Source organism: Lycium ferocissimum, chromosome 2 (assembly GCF_029784015.1).
Source record: "Lycium ferocissimum isolate CSIRO_LF1 chromosome 2, AGI_CSIRO_Lferr_CH_V1, whole genome shotgun sequence".
Classification (NCBI taxonomy): domain Eukaryota; kingdom Viridiplantae; phylum Streptophyta; class Magnoliopsida; order Solanales; family Solanaceae; genus Lycium; species Lycium ferocissimum.
Genome location: NC_081343.1, coordinates 48863721 through 48878508, shown reverse-complemented (window position 1 = coordinate 48878508; position 14788 = coordinate 48863721). Strand labels below are relative to the sequence as shown.

Sequence of the window (14788 nt, the reverse complement as noted above, 5' to 3'; positions counted from 1 at the left end):
CTATACATATTTTATCGTCGATATATGATTTTTATCTTTTTAAATGGAACGCAAAGGGACACATTTAGAAATTGGATGTCTTATATTCTTTTGTAAATGCAAAAATAGATCCTATAGCATGCCTTGGGCACTATAATTTGCTCATCATTTTATCTCAACAACTCCTTTTTTTATTTTTTATTTTATAATTTCCACATTTACAAAAACGCAAAGACAATTTAAAAGTCATACGTACAATTTTTCTCGCATTGTTTAATTCATAAGAAGACATTCATCGTTTTGTTCTTAAATTGCTTATGTGCGTTAAAATAAAGGAATTTTGTATTTTAGAGAGAAAGAGATGCTAATTTTCATCTCGAATGAGGTAAAAACGAATTAAGGATGATTATACGTTGCTTTTCAAGAATGGCAATTCAATTGAATTGTTTCATAAACCAGCTTTGTATATGCTTTTATTTATTTTTATTACATAAAGGGAAGGAAGGGAAAAGGGGAAGGAAATGTTAGGGTCGTTTGGCGCTGGTTTGAAGGTAAATCGCATAAGTAATATCATGTTTGGTTAGCTAGTTGATTTGGAGTATAAAATCCGCATAACTAATACATGTATATAAGATTTACGAGGAATCTATGTATTATTTTATGCAGAATAAAAGGTGGAATAATTAACATATAAATAAGTAATAGTATTTGAATAACTAAACCATACATAAAGTAATGCTTAGATTCCTTCATAACTAATCCATGTACCTGCATAACGCTAACCAACTACCAAACGACGTTATTGATTGAGTTTGAAACCCTCTATCTCAACTCCTCAAGTGTAGAAGGCTCGCTCAACCCTAGAATTTCATATATGCCTGGGAAAGTTGGTACACTAATTGTTTTTTTTAATCCGGTGTTTCAAATCTGTATTGGAGCTCCTACGAATTTAAATACACCGACTCGTAAGACATGTTAAAGATGGAATCACTCGCTACTATAATGTTTTATATATGTAGAGCTCAAGCTCAAAATATCTAGTTAAAGGTTAAAGGGACTTATCCATCTCAATCCTCGAACTTTATAAGGAATTAAATTTAATGAGACAATTTTTAAGATTCTTAACATTAAATTTATTGCCTTATGCGTTCAGATTTTATCTTCTTTGATACTTTAATAAGTTTTTATGTATATAATCTGTATATAAGATTATATGGATTCAAATGAACCTTTACCCAAGAGGTACATTCGTCCCGCCATATTTGATAAACGAGTTTCTACTAGGGTAAATATTTATTCATAACGGATGTTTACGTCTACCTATTGAACTAAGGAATAAAATAAGAATATATATTAATTAATTATGATTAAGCTGATATAAATTATATATGAAAGATAAATATCTTGCGTTCATTAATTGGATGTAAATAACTAATATGGATAAAATTTTACCTTCCGCAACTACAAATGCACGAGCCGTAAGAGTGACTGAGTTGGTTCAGTGAGTGATTTCCCGCATGAGAAACTTGAAATTAATTTTCTCTTGCCAACAACCTTCTTAGTATGAGCTTGTCGCACGAGACTTTCCTAATATGATTTTACATCTCCCGAGTGATTTTCGACTTAAAAAAAAAAAAAAAAAAAAAAAAAAAACTACAAGTGCACGAATAATTATTCTTTCGTGCAAGGCAAAGCCCCACCTCCCCGCTGCAAGTGTTTGTTTAGGCAATAAAAAGATTTCTAATCCCATAAACCCAAAACCCCATATACCCTTTAATACAACCTTTTCAAGTTACCAAAACCCCATAACCTTCCTTCCCCACAACAATCTTTACTCCTCTATTTGTAGCCCTCTACAACCCCCCCCCCCCCCACCCCGCCACCCCACCACTCAAAATTCACAATATATGCATGTACACAATCACATCTGTATATCTCAATTGCCAGTAATAGGTACTATTCTTCTTCAGCCTTTCTTGATTCTCTGTTACTATTTGCTTATCTTGTAAAGTAAGTCTTGTGGCCTTTTTCTTTTTGAAGGGTATCTTTTAAAGGTAACACTCAACCCACAAGCATACTTTCTTGTTTGTTGGTTCTTTTTGCTGATTCTTGAACTCTTGTCATCTGAGTGAGTACCCAGAAACTAATTTTGTTTTTTTAGGAGTTAAAGAATGAGCTTTTAATGTGTTAAACATGTAATCAACACTTTAGAAGCAGAGTTTTGGTTGATCATATAACATTCCCATTATAAATGAAGTATCTTTTGTACTGTCTGTTTGTATTCTATGGTTTTTGCTTGGTGTAGAATGGACATGTTTATGAGTAAGTCTTTCTCTAATTACTTCAAGGTAGGGACCCATAAAGATCCTATTTTTTTCCTGATAACGTTGTGTATGGTGAAATTAAAAAAAAAAAAAAAAAAAATTTTTGGACTATGAACATGATGCAGTCGAAAAGTGTAAACATGTAATGACTTCTCTAAAATCTGATTACCTGTTGAATGTTTTAACACGTGGATGGAAATTGCTTAGTTTTGCTGCTGATGGGTTGTTGGCAATGGAATGAGTACTCAGATCAAATTAAGGGATTGTTTGTATTTACTATTGTACTGTATTCTTGGCCTTAATGTGCTTTATATTTGACCATGATGGAAATTAGTACTGAAGTACCTTCTCAATATAGGTGTTGAATTGTTCTAAGTATTCAAGTCTCCTGGCAAAGCTATGGAAACCGGAAAAGGCCCAGCGAGTGGTCCAAAGAAAACACCTTTCACGCCTAAGGCTATCATATACCAGAGATTTGGTACTAAAGCTTGCTATAAGGTCGAGGAAGTTCAAGAGGTTGTACAAAATGGATGTCCTGGTTTAGCGATTCCTCAGAAAGGTCCTTGCCTCTATCGCTGTTCTCTGCAACTTCCAGAATTTTCGGTAGTCTCTGAAACCTTCAAGAGAAAGAAGGATGCTGAGCAATCTGCTGCTGAGAAGGCTATACAAGAGGTTTCGTCTTTTTCTCTGTTTTGAGCCTATTTAAATATTTGAAGGAGAGGAGTGAGGCTTTGCCGTAAGAGGTGTGTTTTGGCGTTGTGATGCCATGGGTAGTCCGAGTGTACTGCACATTCTGGTGCATTATCTGACATTTAAGCTGTCCCATATTTAATATGCTCTTTAAGTTACTTCTTGGAGTCCTTTTTTTTTTGTCGACAGCGGTGATGTTGAAGCTGAGTGACACTCTTCTTATTACCTTTTGCATTCCATGGAATTAATTCTTGCAGTATCAAATAGCTTTAAATGCTGCTCTTTTTAATTACTGCCACAAGGGCCTTACTGTTTGGGGCCCTAGAAGAATGTAGCACCAAAGAAAAACTAAGACTCAGGTAAATTGGGTCTCAACTCAAGGAAACAACTTTTTACTTTCTCTTTTTGCTGTAGAATCCAACTCTTTATCATAATTTATTCATTTCACTTAGATTTTGTCTAAGCTAAGCATGCTCTTACAATGAGTGCTGCAATTGAAGTGGACAGTTGATGATTTTTCCTCTCTCAGCTTGTCGCATAATTATTCAAATGTCTATGAAAAGTTCATCATCAGCTCATGCTTGTTGTTTATCTGCATGCTCTTGTGATCAGTTTTAACATATGGAGTGGACAAGTTCTGATTCTTGTCTCAGCTTGGAGCTTAGATTTTCAAATGTCAATGACAGGCTAATGCATTGACCACTCATGGTTTGTTGTTTATCTGCAGCTAGGAATCCAGCCTAAGGAAGATAACCTCACTGTGGAGCAAGCATGGAATGAGCTGACTGCTCGACTATCATATTTGTTTTCGATTGAGGTATGTAACCCTATTGTTGTAAAATATGGTAATGCAATTACTTTTTGGAGTCATGAATACAACTTTTCTGCAGCTAATGAACTACTGACTTATGTTATTTATGGTTCACCTTTTTCATTTCCGGTTGTTGATGAAAGTTCCTGTCTGCAATTCATCCGCTTAGCGGTCACTTCAGAGCAGCGTTGGCGAGAGAAGGCCACCTCAATGGGTTTATTCCTGTTGCAGCTATTGCCACATTTGATGCAAAGACTAATAGCTTATGTAAATATATAAATTCTGAAGTGGAATCAAATCACTTGTTGGTGATGTCACTTATTATTGAAGCTGCAAAGAGATTAGCAGATACTCTCTTTTTCTCTGAAGAGAAGCTTTCATTGAAGAGGCTAACTCCACACCCTCCTGAGATTATACAGTCTTTACTAAATAAATCTAATTTACCAGAGAGCATTTCAATTGAAGCAGTACGTATTCCATCGTCAACAAAGCAGACCGTGGAATCTTTGATGCTTAATGCCTCTTTTGGCAATTATTACTTGGATGCTATTGCGAAGGAACTAGGGGTTGAGGATGCTTCTAAGATTATGATTTCTAGGTGAGAAAGAGTATACACAGAGCATTGGACTAGTACTTGTTTTTGGCTGGTAGAATTGTAATACAGTCTGCTTGATTTATAGCAATCAGAAGTCGATTTTAATGCAACATGGTAAGAAGTATATGAAGGAGCTTCTATCCAGTGGCCAGTGCAGCCTTTGTGCTGCAAGTTCAACCAAACCCAGTATTTTCAACAAAGTTTAAATATACATGTGAAAAATCATTTAATATTTCAACAAATACTAAATCTGAACCCATAATTTCAAAAGTACAATGAATTCAGTCTAAAAATCGTGAAGGTTGAACCCATCAAATTTAAATCCTGGATTGGCTTATGCTTCTACCTAGTGTTCTGTAATAGATTGTATGCTTCCTTCTTCCATGCTGCTATGGTATATATAGATGCATCTTGGGGTTTATGTAGTTAAGCAAGACAAAATAATCTAGTATGACCAAATCTGAGAACATCTGTATGTGATTGGAATTTTGGTGATTGGTTGGTTCAAATTGAACTGTAAGGTAGTTTTGCGGTTTATGTAAGAGAAAGCTGGATTAAATATATAATTATTTCCATTTTACTCTAGCATTTCCTTAATCTTTCATGACGATCACTTGTTTTCTGTTACAGGACTATTGGTAAAGCTTCCTCAGAAATGAGGTTGTACTTCTGTGCTCCAGAGTCCATAACGATTGGCCCATCATCGGAGTTATATATGAAACAAGCTAGTTCATTTAAAGTGTATTCCAATGCCGTCGCGACCTACCTATCTGGTCAAGAAATCTGTGGTGATGCAATTTTGGCATCTGTAGGATACACATGGAAATCTACTGATCTTTTTTATGAAGATTTACCTTTGCGTGCATATTACAGGTATGTCCCTATCATTTCTTTAAGTCAGCAAACTCTGCCTGAATCAATACTGAGTCTGGCTTAATCTAAATTGGATTGTCATATAGGATATGTCAGAATTGTGATAGCCGTTGTAATAAGTTTTTCCCCTTAGATCTGGGTGTGGTGGGCTAAAAAAATGGACACGGTGAATTTGCATGATGAGTTTAGGGTTCGCGACACACACCTGACGTCACAATGTTGTCCTTCAGGAATTTATTTTCTTGCTTAATTTTTGTTTTTTTCGAGTACCCTGTTAATTTGTGGTAGTTACGACTCTTTTTTTCGGACTTCTTTATCATGCTTTCTATAGTGTTTTGCCATGACTTTTTATACTGCTTTAAATGCTTGTCCTTATGCCGAGGGTCTACCGAAAATGGCCTCTCTACCTCCCAAGGTAGGGGTAAGGTCTGCGTACACTCTACCGTCCCAGACCCCACTTTGTGAGATTTCATTGGGTATGTTGTTGTCTTATTTTGTTTTTGCCTTTTGGTATCCTTATTTAACCGTGATGCTCAGTTGCTATTGTCGATTTTGCATAATTATTTCTTTACCTTTTTTTCTTTTTCACGCATAATAGCCGGTTTCATTTTCTTTTTCTCTCCTCTTCCTCTCAAGAATACTTGCCAACAAGATACCTAGTGGAATTTACAAGTTGTCGAGAGAAGCGATGCTTGCCGCAGAACTGCCCACAGCATTCACAACAAGGAGCAATTGGAGGGGTTCTGTTCCAAGAGATATTCTCTTTACATTTTGCCGCCATCATCGATTATCTGAACCTGTCTTTTCAAGCGATTCCATTGAACCTCTGCCAGATTTACCTGGACGCAAAAGATTGAGGGATGCAGCATCAGGTGGAAACGAAACTAATGAAGGGGGTCTTGCTGCTACTGCTGTAGCACAAGAAGGGTGTACTCTAGTTTACAGATGTACAGTGAAGATATACTCCAAGTGCCAGGACTTGATTCTGCTGTGTTCACCAAAGGAATCTTATAAGAAACAGAATGATGCAATTCATAATGCTGCTTTAAAAGTTCTCTTATGGTTGGATAGATTTCTTGATAAAGTTGATATGTCTGTGGAAGAGATGACATCATCTGCAAAGGGATTTGATATTCTTATTTATCCTCAACAGTTTGTTAAGGAGTTCTCATTATGTCAAATTTTGCCCAAATATCGGTGGAGCAGTGCAACAGTAGCAGGCAGCTTTTTGTGTCCTAGCTATTCTAATGTACAGAATAACAATCTTGAAGATGAAGCATCATCTGGAATGACTCCGTCTAGTGGTTCTTTGGTGTGTGTGACTTACAACATATATTTAGCCACGGAAAAGGAATGCATTAAGGAACATCTTGAAGGGTCCAAAGAGTTTGAGTTTGAGATTGGCAGTGGAGCCGTATCACCTGTTCTTGAAGCAGTTGTAACACAGATGTCTGTTGATCAGTCTGCATGTTTTACTATGGAATTGCCTTCCAAAGAGATCCTTCTGGCAGTGGCTCATGATTCTGCAAATATCCTTTCATTATTGTCTTCAGGTAAGTTAGGCATTTGTTTCCTTTTATTCTGATTGGTTTTTGCCCTATTTATATTGGTTTCTAATATAGAACTTGCTTTTTGCTGAACATCTATCGTGTCCAAACCATATTAGAATTTCTGTTTTATTCCAATAATCTAAAGTTCCCTCTCCTCTCTGGATTCTCTGGAGGCAGGTACTTGCTTAATGAAGTGTGAAGTCACTTTGTTGCGGGTGACAGTACCCCTGGAGGATAGAATGGAACAAGCCTTATTCTCTCCCCCATTATCAAAACAACGCGTTGAATATGCATTGCAGCACATTAGAGAATCTAGTGCTTCCTCTTTGGTATAGGCCTTTTCAAATGACTTTACTGTCTCTTTAGACGATAGAAATTACTTGATTCTGATCATTAGTCCACTGCAGGTTGATTTTGGATGTGGTTCTGGAAGTCTGCTGGAGTCTTTATTAGCTTATCAGACCTCTCTTGATAAAATAGTAGGCGTTGATATTTCACAGAGAGCTCTTGCTCGTGCTGCAAAGGTCTGATGCATTCATAGCCCTTTGACACCGCTTTTTAACTTTTCACAATCTCTTTCATTAATTGTCCTATAACTTACTCTTTTTTTTGCTGCATTTCTTTGTCTTGGTAACACAATAAGAGCTTGTGCATTTCCCAACTTAACCATGTACGTTGAAAACTGAACTGTGATTCGAGGAAGTGAGAAAATCAGGATCTGCAATGGTCATCTTCTGCCAATCCATTATTTAGATATTATCCCGTGTCATGAACTAGATCAGTTTAGCCTATGATTTCAGTGCAACATTGTCCCATCTGATATTGTTAAATGACATTATTTTTGGATTGCCAAAGCTAGAGAGATGTTTCCTAGGCCAAAATGTCAAGGTCCTTTTACCCACCATAAGTATCTATTCAACATATACACACACACAGACATGTGTCTATTTCCTTGTTATACCTATGCTCATGATATAGATTTTCTATTTCCATATTCTGGAGTTGGAAACTCCAAAGTTGATATGTTCAGTCTATGGTGGTATATGATTTTTGAGTCTGGGAATATGGTATCATGCAGTAATGAAATAACATTAAAGTGAAAAAGAGACCTTTTTTTCTCCTTTTTCTTTTTGGATGGCAAGCAACTTCAAAGCTTCATACAACATCATTGGCTGTTTTTTAGCCTATCAGAACTGGTAAACTAATGTGGTCAAAAATGTTAACTCAAGATGCTAAGAAATTTATAATTAGCTTCATGAATCTTGCAAAGATCTTTAAAACTGCTCCAATTAACTTTTCTTTTTTTTTTTTTTGGTTGCACTGACGGAGCATAGTTCTAAACCTTTAATGTCTACCACGTGCAGAATGTATGTGATATAGATAGCTTTTTAGATTTCCTCAGTTATCTCTCAAATTGGTGGGAACTGAGTTTTTGTAAGGTTCCTGGATATGGATACTGATAGTTAGAACCTGATGTCCACTCCACAATCTATGTGCTTTTCCGCTTTTATAAAATGCTCACTTGTCAAAAATGCCTGCCACATGCATTGCTGGTGCCGAATTATAATTTATACATTTTTATTTATGCTTTCACCTAAGATTCTTCATAATTTCCAGATACTTCATTCAAAACTCAATGGAAATACCGAAGCTGAACAACCGACCAACGGAATCAAGTCTGCAATACTTTACAAGGGTTCAATTTTGACTTGCGATTCTCGGTTATGTGGATATGACATTGCAACCTGCTTGGAGGTAATTGGTTTCTCTTCCAATGATTCTTACACAGATTTTAGGATTTTACCCCTTTTTTTCAAAAAAATAAATAAATTAAGCTTTAGGACACTTCGAGTTTTGTGAAGTATTTGTGTAAAAATGCTGATGTACCTTATAACCATTCCCAAAATAAGGTCTATGGCTGGTTATATGTACACAGTCTTTTTCGTTGAAGCAGCTGAGTGGATCGGTGGACTCAGTGATGTGATCTGTCAACTTTATTGCAGTAGCTGTTTTAGTGCTTTAGATATTGTGTATTAGTTTTTTGAGGTCGGAAGGTAGATATTCTGGAGCAGTAAACAAGATGTGATCAGAAGTGTTTATTCAGAGAAGAACCTAGTCATTATATGAGTTAGAGACTGGTGCAAGTGGCATCTTCGAAATTTCTATGTATTTGATTAGAAACAGACTTCAGACTGATTTTTTTGCTTCCTTGACATACGGAACTGAGATAGACACCAGAAGAGTATAGAGCCAGTACTCATTACGAGAGAAAGCGGCAAGTATTAAGTTTAGAAACTGGGTTTTCATCATGGGTTGCTAGATCAGTGCTGGTAGATTTCTTCAATATTTCTAACCTTTTGTGATGAACTATGTTGGAGTGGGTGTTCTTATGTTTATGAGTGGTTAAGTTTAGTCCATTTTAGCTTCACCGGAAATAATGATATGCTAATTATATTTTCGAGTGGTTGTTAGGGTCTATCCACTTGACACATAAACTCTAAGTTTGCAGCCTTGCTAGGGTGGCGAGTGATACATCAATGATGCTTCCGCCATTCTTCTGACACTTATTGGCTCAATTAAGTATGAACTACTCGGCGCATTCTGCTCCATGTTATTACTTATTTCTCTTTATTTTTCGATATATTGACCAATCACCTCATGGTAAATAGACTTGGCTATTATTTCTTGCTTTCAGCTTTCATGGAGTAGCTAATATTTTTATGGGGCTTATATGGTTTACACAAGATTATTTATTTTTTGTGAGTCCAATATCTAACATGTCTCTCTTTTCTTAATGGTGCTTATCTATGCTAGTTATGTGTATGATAGATAAGCTATTGAACAGAGGTTTCCACTTTAAGTAGTCTTTCCTTTCTATCATGGTGTATACTTCTACAGAGTTTTTTTATGATCTTAAGTTGAGACATTTCGTCAACTTAGTTGGTTATAAATGAAAGCTTGCTTTTCTGCAGTATATATTTTTGATTCTGTCTTTTCTTTCTTCCATTGACTCTGTAAAGCATTAACTCATTTTTGACTGTGAAAGCTGGGTGTTTTGATCAACTATAGGTGATTGAACACATGGAGGAACATGATGCATGTTCATTTGGGGATATTGTGCTCAGTTCATTTTGTCCACAGCTTCTTATAGTCTCCACTCCCAATTATGAATACAATGTGATTCTCCAGAAATCTACTCCCCAGTACCAGGAAGAGGACCCAGATGAGAAGAGCCAGCAGCAATCTTGCAAATTCCGCAATCACGATCACAAGTTCGAGTGGACTAGACAGCAATTCTGCCAATGGGCATCTGACCTAGCTTTAAGGCATAATTATGATGTTGAGTTCAGCGGCGTTGGAGGAGAGCTTAACAAAGAACCAGGATTTGCATCCCAGATTGCTGTTTTTAGAAGAAGAGATAGCAGTCCCGTGAATGCAGATTTTACTGAACACTATGATGTTATTTGGGAATGGAGTAGTAGCAATAATTCAAGATCTTAACTGTAGATGCTTTCTAACAAACTCATTTTTGCTGCATTTTGGTTAGTGATGGGGATTCCAGAAGCTATAGAAATCTGCTCCTCCATTAATAGAAAAGATTTGCTTCACCATTTCTTCTGCTTATACTAAGTGCCGACTGTTCCCTTACCTAAATGCGCTCGAAATATCTACTTGCTAAGTGCAAAATGATACTAATTGTTTAGAAAAATACAGTACTCCTTTAACTCATGACTTGTAAGTTTTTATGCTTGAACTTTAGTTTTTTCGGTTTTCTGTTCACCTTCACTTGTAGAGATGGCCTGTTGCGAGGTCATACTCATGGTTACTGACAGAGCTGGATGGAGAAGTTTTTGTTCATCGATAGGACTGTCCTTTTTGTACTTGTACCAATTGGCCCAGAAGACATAGTTCCCAAAGTTGAGCAAGCTGAGGATTGCTAGGAACCAGTAGAACAGCTCAATATGGTTCTTGTTCATGTCTCTCCCTTGAACCCATCCTTGCTTGTTTGAAGTGAGCTTTGAAGTGATTGAGTTGATGAGCTCAACAAAAGCAGAGCTCAAGTAGTATCCAATGGAGAGCGACAGAAACGAGAAAGAAGTTGATAAAGATCTCATCCCAGCTGGAGCCTCGCTGTAGAAGAATTCCATTAGCCCAACAAGCGTGAACATGTCTGCTATCCCAAAGATTGCATAATGAAAGGAGAGCCAGAAGACGCTCGTGCGATGATTATGGTGGTTGAATTCGTTCTTCCTCTTCACTTCCACGGCTCCTGCAATGGCCATGGAGATTGCTGAGAGGACGAGCCCTACACCGACCCTCTGGAGGTGCGTTATCCCAGTGGGATGGCCAGTGAACATCCTGATTACAGGAACGAAGAGGAATTCGTAGATGGGAATGAGGACGGACATGAATACTGGAGGAATAACCGGAATTGAAGCTGCAGGTACGTCAAACTTGCCAAGGCTAGGGTCCATTAGAGTCCCTTGTTGCACTGAGATTGTCTGTAGCTGTGCCAAACATGTGTTCATGATGATAGTGCTTAGAAGGATTGGCATCATCCTGGTAAGGATTTTCACTTCTTCCACTTGAGTGACAGGACAAAGCCTCCATTTTCCTTGCTTATCAGTGCCGTCCATTTGAACCGCGGCTTTGTCTAGTACTCTGTTCATGATTAACATGACAACGTAAGATCAACGTGAACATGAAATACTTGTGTTCGTGCATATAACATGAAAAACTTGCCTGAATTGGTGGGTGTGAGGGAGGCGGTGTCCTTGTATAAGAGAAACAGCGTTTGGGTCACGTATCTCATATAGTTGACGCTTATCAGTTGGTAGTTGCACAGACCAATTTCGAGCTGCTGCTACCAAAACCTGCAACAAATGCACAGCTTAAACCGTATTCTTTTCGTTGAAGAAAAAAGATGATTGATTCCGACTTACGGCATGTTTGGCCAAGCTTCCAAAATTTCTTTATTTGAAAAAGTGTTTTTTGTCATTTGTGTTCTTTTGAAAAGTATTTTTGGAGTAGCAGCAATTTGTGCATGGCCAAGATTCTAAACGTACTTCTGGAAAAAGTTACTGTTTTTAATTTCCAAAAAATAGCTTCTTCTACTACATATGGCTAAACACTTCACAACTCTTTTAGATAAACACTTTTGACTTCCTAGAAACTTGATCAGATAGACAATTTAATATCAAGAAAACGAATTGAACCGTTGGGTCAATTTGAAGGAACTACTTTTATGTCCACAGAAACGTCATGGAATGTTTAAACAATCACACGTCCCTAAAACCAATCTTTTTTTCTTCAACTCTGCTCGTAGTAAAACTACATTTGCTCGCCTATAAAACACTAAGCAAGGGACTTTCACCAGGCACTCTCACTTTATGAAAGGGCTTTCCCATGGAAACAAAACAGAGGCCAGCAAAACAGCAAACCATAGAGATAATGAACCCTTTATCCCAGCCAACATTTGTACTGACCCAAACCACAACAGTAACTCCAACAGATGCTCCCATAGTTATGCTTAACAAGAACCAGTTGAAGAAGCTGGATATGTTCTTGCTGCTCTCTTTCGGATCGTTTTCGTCGAATTGATCAGGACCCAATGCCGGAATACAGCCCCTAATTCCACCTGCTCCCAATGCCGTTAAGTAAACTGAAGTGTATAGTAACAATGCCTTTCCACTATGCACGCACGTTGATTCTCCACAAGGTTGTGGTTGAAGTTTTGTGGAGTGGGATTGGATTATCAATAGTAAATACCCCTGTGAAATAATTATAAGGCAATTGTATAAATAATGTTCGCTAATCTTTATGGTGATCCAAAAATACAATGAAACTATTGATTTTAGTGATCAATTAGAAAACACTCTAAAGGTGTTTGACTGGACACATAATTTATGAAATTAAAAAGAGTATCACACGTCTTTTTGTTTTCTCCATTCTTATAAAAGATATATCAAGTAGGTCCTAACAAGTCATGCCATTAAGGTAAAATGAGAATCATAAGATTAAATAGTTTTCGAAAAGAAAGACATATATATCATTCATTTCAAAACAGAATCAAAAAAGGAAAATGTGTTCCTAAAATAGTACAATCGCAATAACTGGTTATGGTCATTGAGGACAGTACTACACATGAAGAAAAAACTCTATTTACACCTACACTAGCTGATTCTTGGTATCCATAAGTTCTGCTAAGGTATAATTTAAATGTGAACTCCAGGGTTTATGTTACAAAAATCGGTTATCCTCGTATACAGGTCAATTGGCATAAATAATCTTCTCGAGTATCCAATAATCTTTAAAAAAAAAAAAAAAAAAACTAGTAATATATCTAATTCATGTGTTCCAAACCTTCTATTTGTTTGGTCTCAATTAGGATACAATTTCTTTCTTTTTAAAATAACATTGACATAATTAGAAATTACATAATAAGTACTTTAAATTACAACCTTTATCATTAACAATATTTTAAAAATATATTTTAAAAAAATTGTGGTCAAAGAAAAAATTATCGACTGTACAAAAAGTTAAGTTTTACTACTCTCTGGGCATTATATCATCATAGATTCGAGCAAAGGAAAATTGTTCCATTGTTCTTCACTAGCTAAAATCCTTATGCACCTAACATGTATTGGATCACACCATTTTGTGACTGATATTCTAATAATACTCCAACTCAAAAAACAGTAGTGAGCATAAATACTCATGAAATGAACATAGGGGGAAATTTACCAATAATTGTATAATGCCAAAGAGTAAGGTAGTGTTGAGACGAGTCATGTAGGCATCTGAAATGAAGCCTCCTATAATTGTGACCAAGAAAGCAGTACCCAAGAAGTTTGTTGTATTAGTTGCTGCACCAGCTAGGTCAAAATGCATCACTGTTGCAAAATATACAACAAAACTCATCATATTTGCCACAAATCCTATGTTATCCAGGAACATTATTCCTGCAAATTTCCAACAAATAAAAAATCAAAAGAAAGAATGGTTAATCAAGTGTGTTTAGTACAACAGAAATTATTTTCATGGAACTACTTTTTTTTGTCTGAAATACTTGTATTTTCTAGTGTTTGGTTGGTGAATGAAAAATATTTTTCGAAAGAAAATATTATTAGGGATCAATAGTAATATTAGCAAATCAAATAGTGTTGAAAATTTTAACCACTGAAAATTGAAAATAATGTCAAATGCTGGTTGGGCAAGCTAAGTGATCATATTAAACTAAGATACGTTTCATATGACAAGAAAGGAAAAGAGAGATGTACAGGTTCTCTACAAATTTTCCATGATTTCCAGGAAAACGTAGTAATAAAAAGTACTAATACAACTAAAAACAAAGATAAAAATGATGCATCCAATTTTTTCTGGTACCAAATATGAATAAAGTGGCTGTAAACCCTCCTTGTCGAGGATTCTTCATGGATAAATAAGCAGTCTCTTTTACACTTCCATCCAATCCCTGCAAAAACCACATAATATAAGGGAAGATCATTTAAATATATAACTCCTCCTTGTTTTCAGAAAAGATTGATAAACTTTATTTTGTTCTCCTGTTGTCCCAAAAAGAAAAAGGAAACGACTTATTTAGTGCAATTAATTGACATCAGCTTGATCAACTTCTGAATCGTTTTTTTAACACAGTCGATCTTTAAATAATAAACATGAATGCTTATGTTAATGAGTAGTGCTAAATTTTTCTTTGAGAAAAGTAGGTGTTTAAATGAGTCCTGCTTGAAATTGTGGTGTTTGATCAGCATCTTTAATTCCCACGCTAACTTACAAATACCCCAAAGGTAAAGAAGAAAATGAGTACTAATATATAAACAACCCTTAAACTAATTTGACCGAGTTTCAACTATATATCTAAATTTCACAGGCGACATGTGATCCCTATATACTTATTTGAAGTGTGTAGATAAAATTAAATTCGGCCAAAGTTCAAGGTGATTTT

General features: G+C 36.2%; 2 protein-coding genes across 3 annotated transcripts; one reads left to right on the top strand and one right to left on the bottom strand.

Annotated features, from left to right (window-relative positions):
• Positions 1-1852: 1852 nt before the first annotated feature.
• LOC132042138 (small RNA 2'-O-methyltransferase-like) lies at positions 1853-10470 on the top strand. 2 transcript variants are annotated; one of them, XM_059432765.1, is made up of 10 exons: positions 1853-1932; positions 2662-2975; positions 3721-3810; positions 3948-4402; positions 5030-5272; positions 5909-6825; positions 7000-7151; positions 7230-7346; positions 8440-8577; positions 9892-10470. In XM_059432765.1, the coding sequence occupies exons 2-10, from the start codon at positions 2703-2705 to the stop codon at positions 10321-10323; spliced, it is 2817 nt and encodes a 938-aa protein (XP_059288748.1). In that variant the 5' UTR covers positions 1853-1932; positions 2662-2702; the 3' UTR covers positions 10324-10470. The 2 variants fall into 2 exon arrangements, with proteins under 2 accessions (XP_059288748.1, XP_059288742.1); XM_059432759.1 differs by lacking the exon at positions 1853-1932 and adding an exon at positions 2155-2301.
• A 95-nt stretch (positions 10471-10565) lies between these two features.
• On the bottom strand, positions 10566-14788 carry LOC132047682 (protein NRT1/ PTR FAMILY 4.5-like). Its single transcript, XM_059438690.1, has 5 exons — positions 14209-14788; positions 13567-13784; positions 12171-12593; positions 11566-11696; positions 10566-11484 (listed from the first exon to the last, which is right to left on the bottom strand). Exons 1-5 carry the CDS (start codon positions 14327-14329, stop codon positions 10566-10568), a joined length of 1812 nt encoding a protein of 603 aa, XP_059294673.1. The 5' UTR covers positions 14330-14788.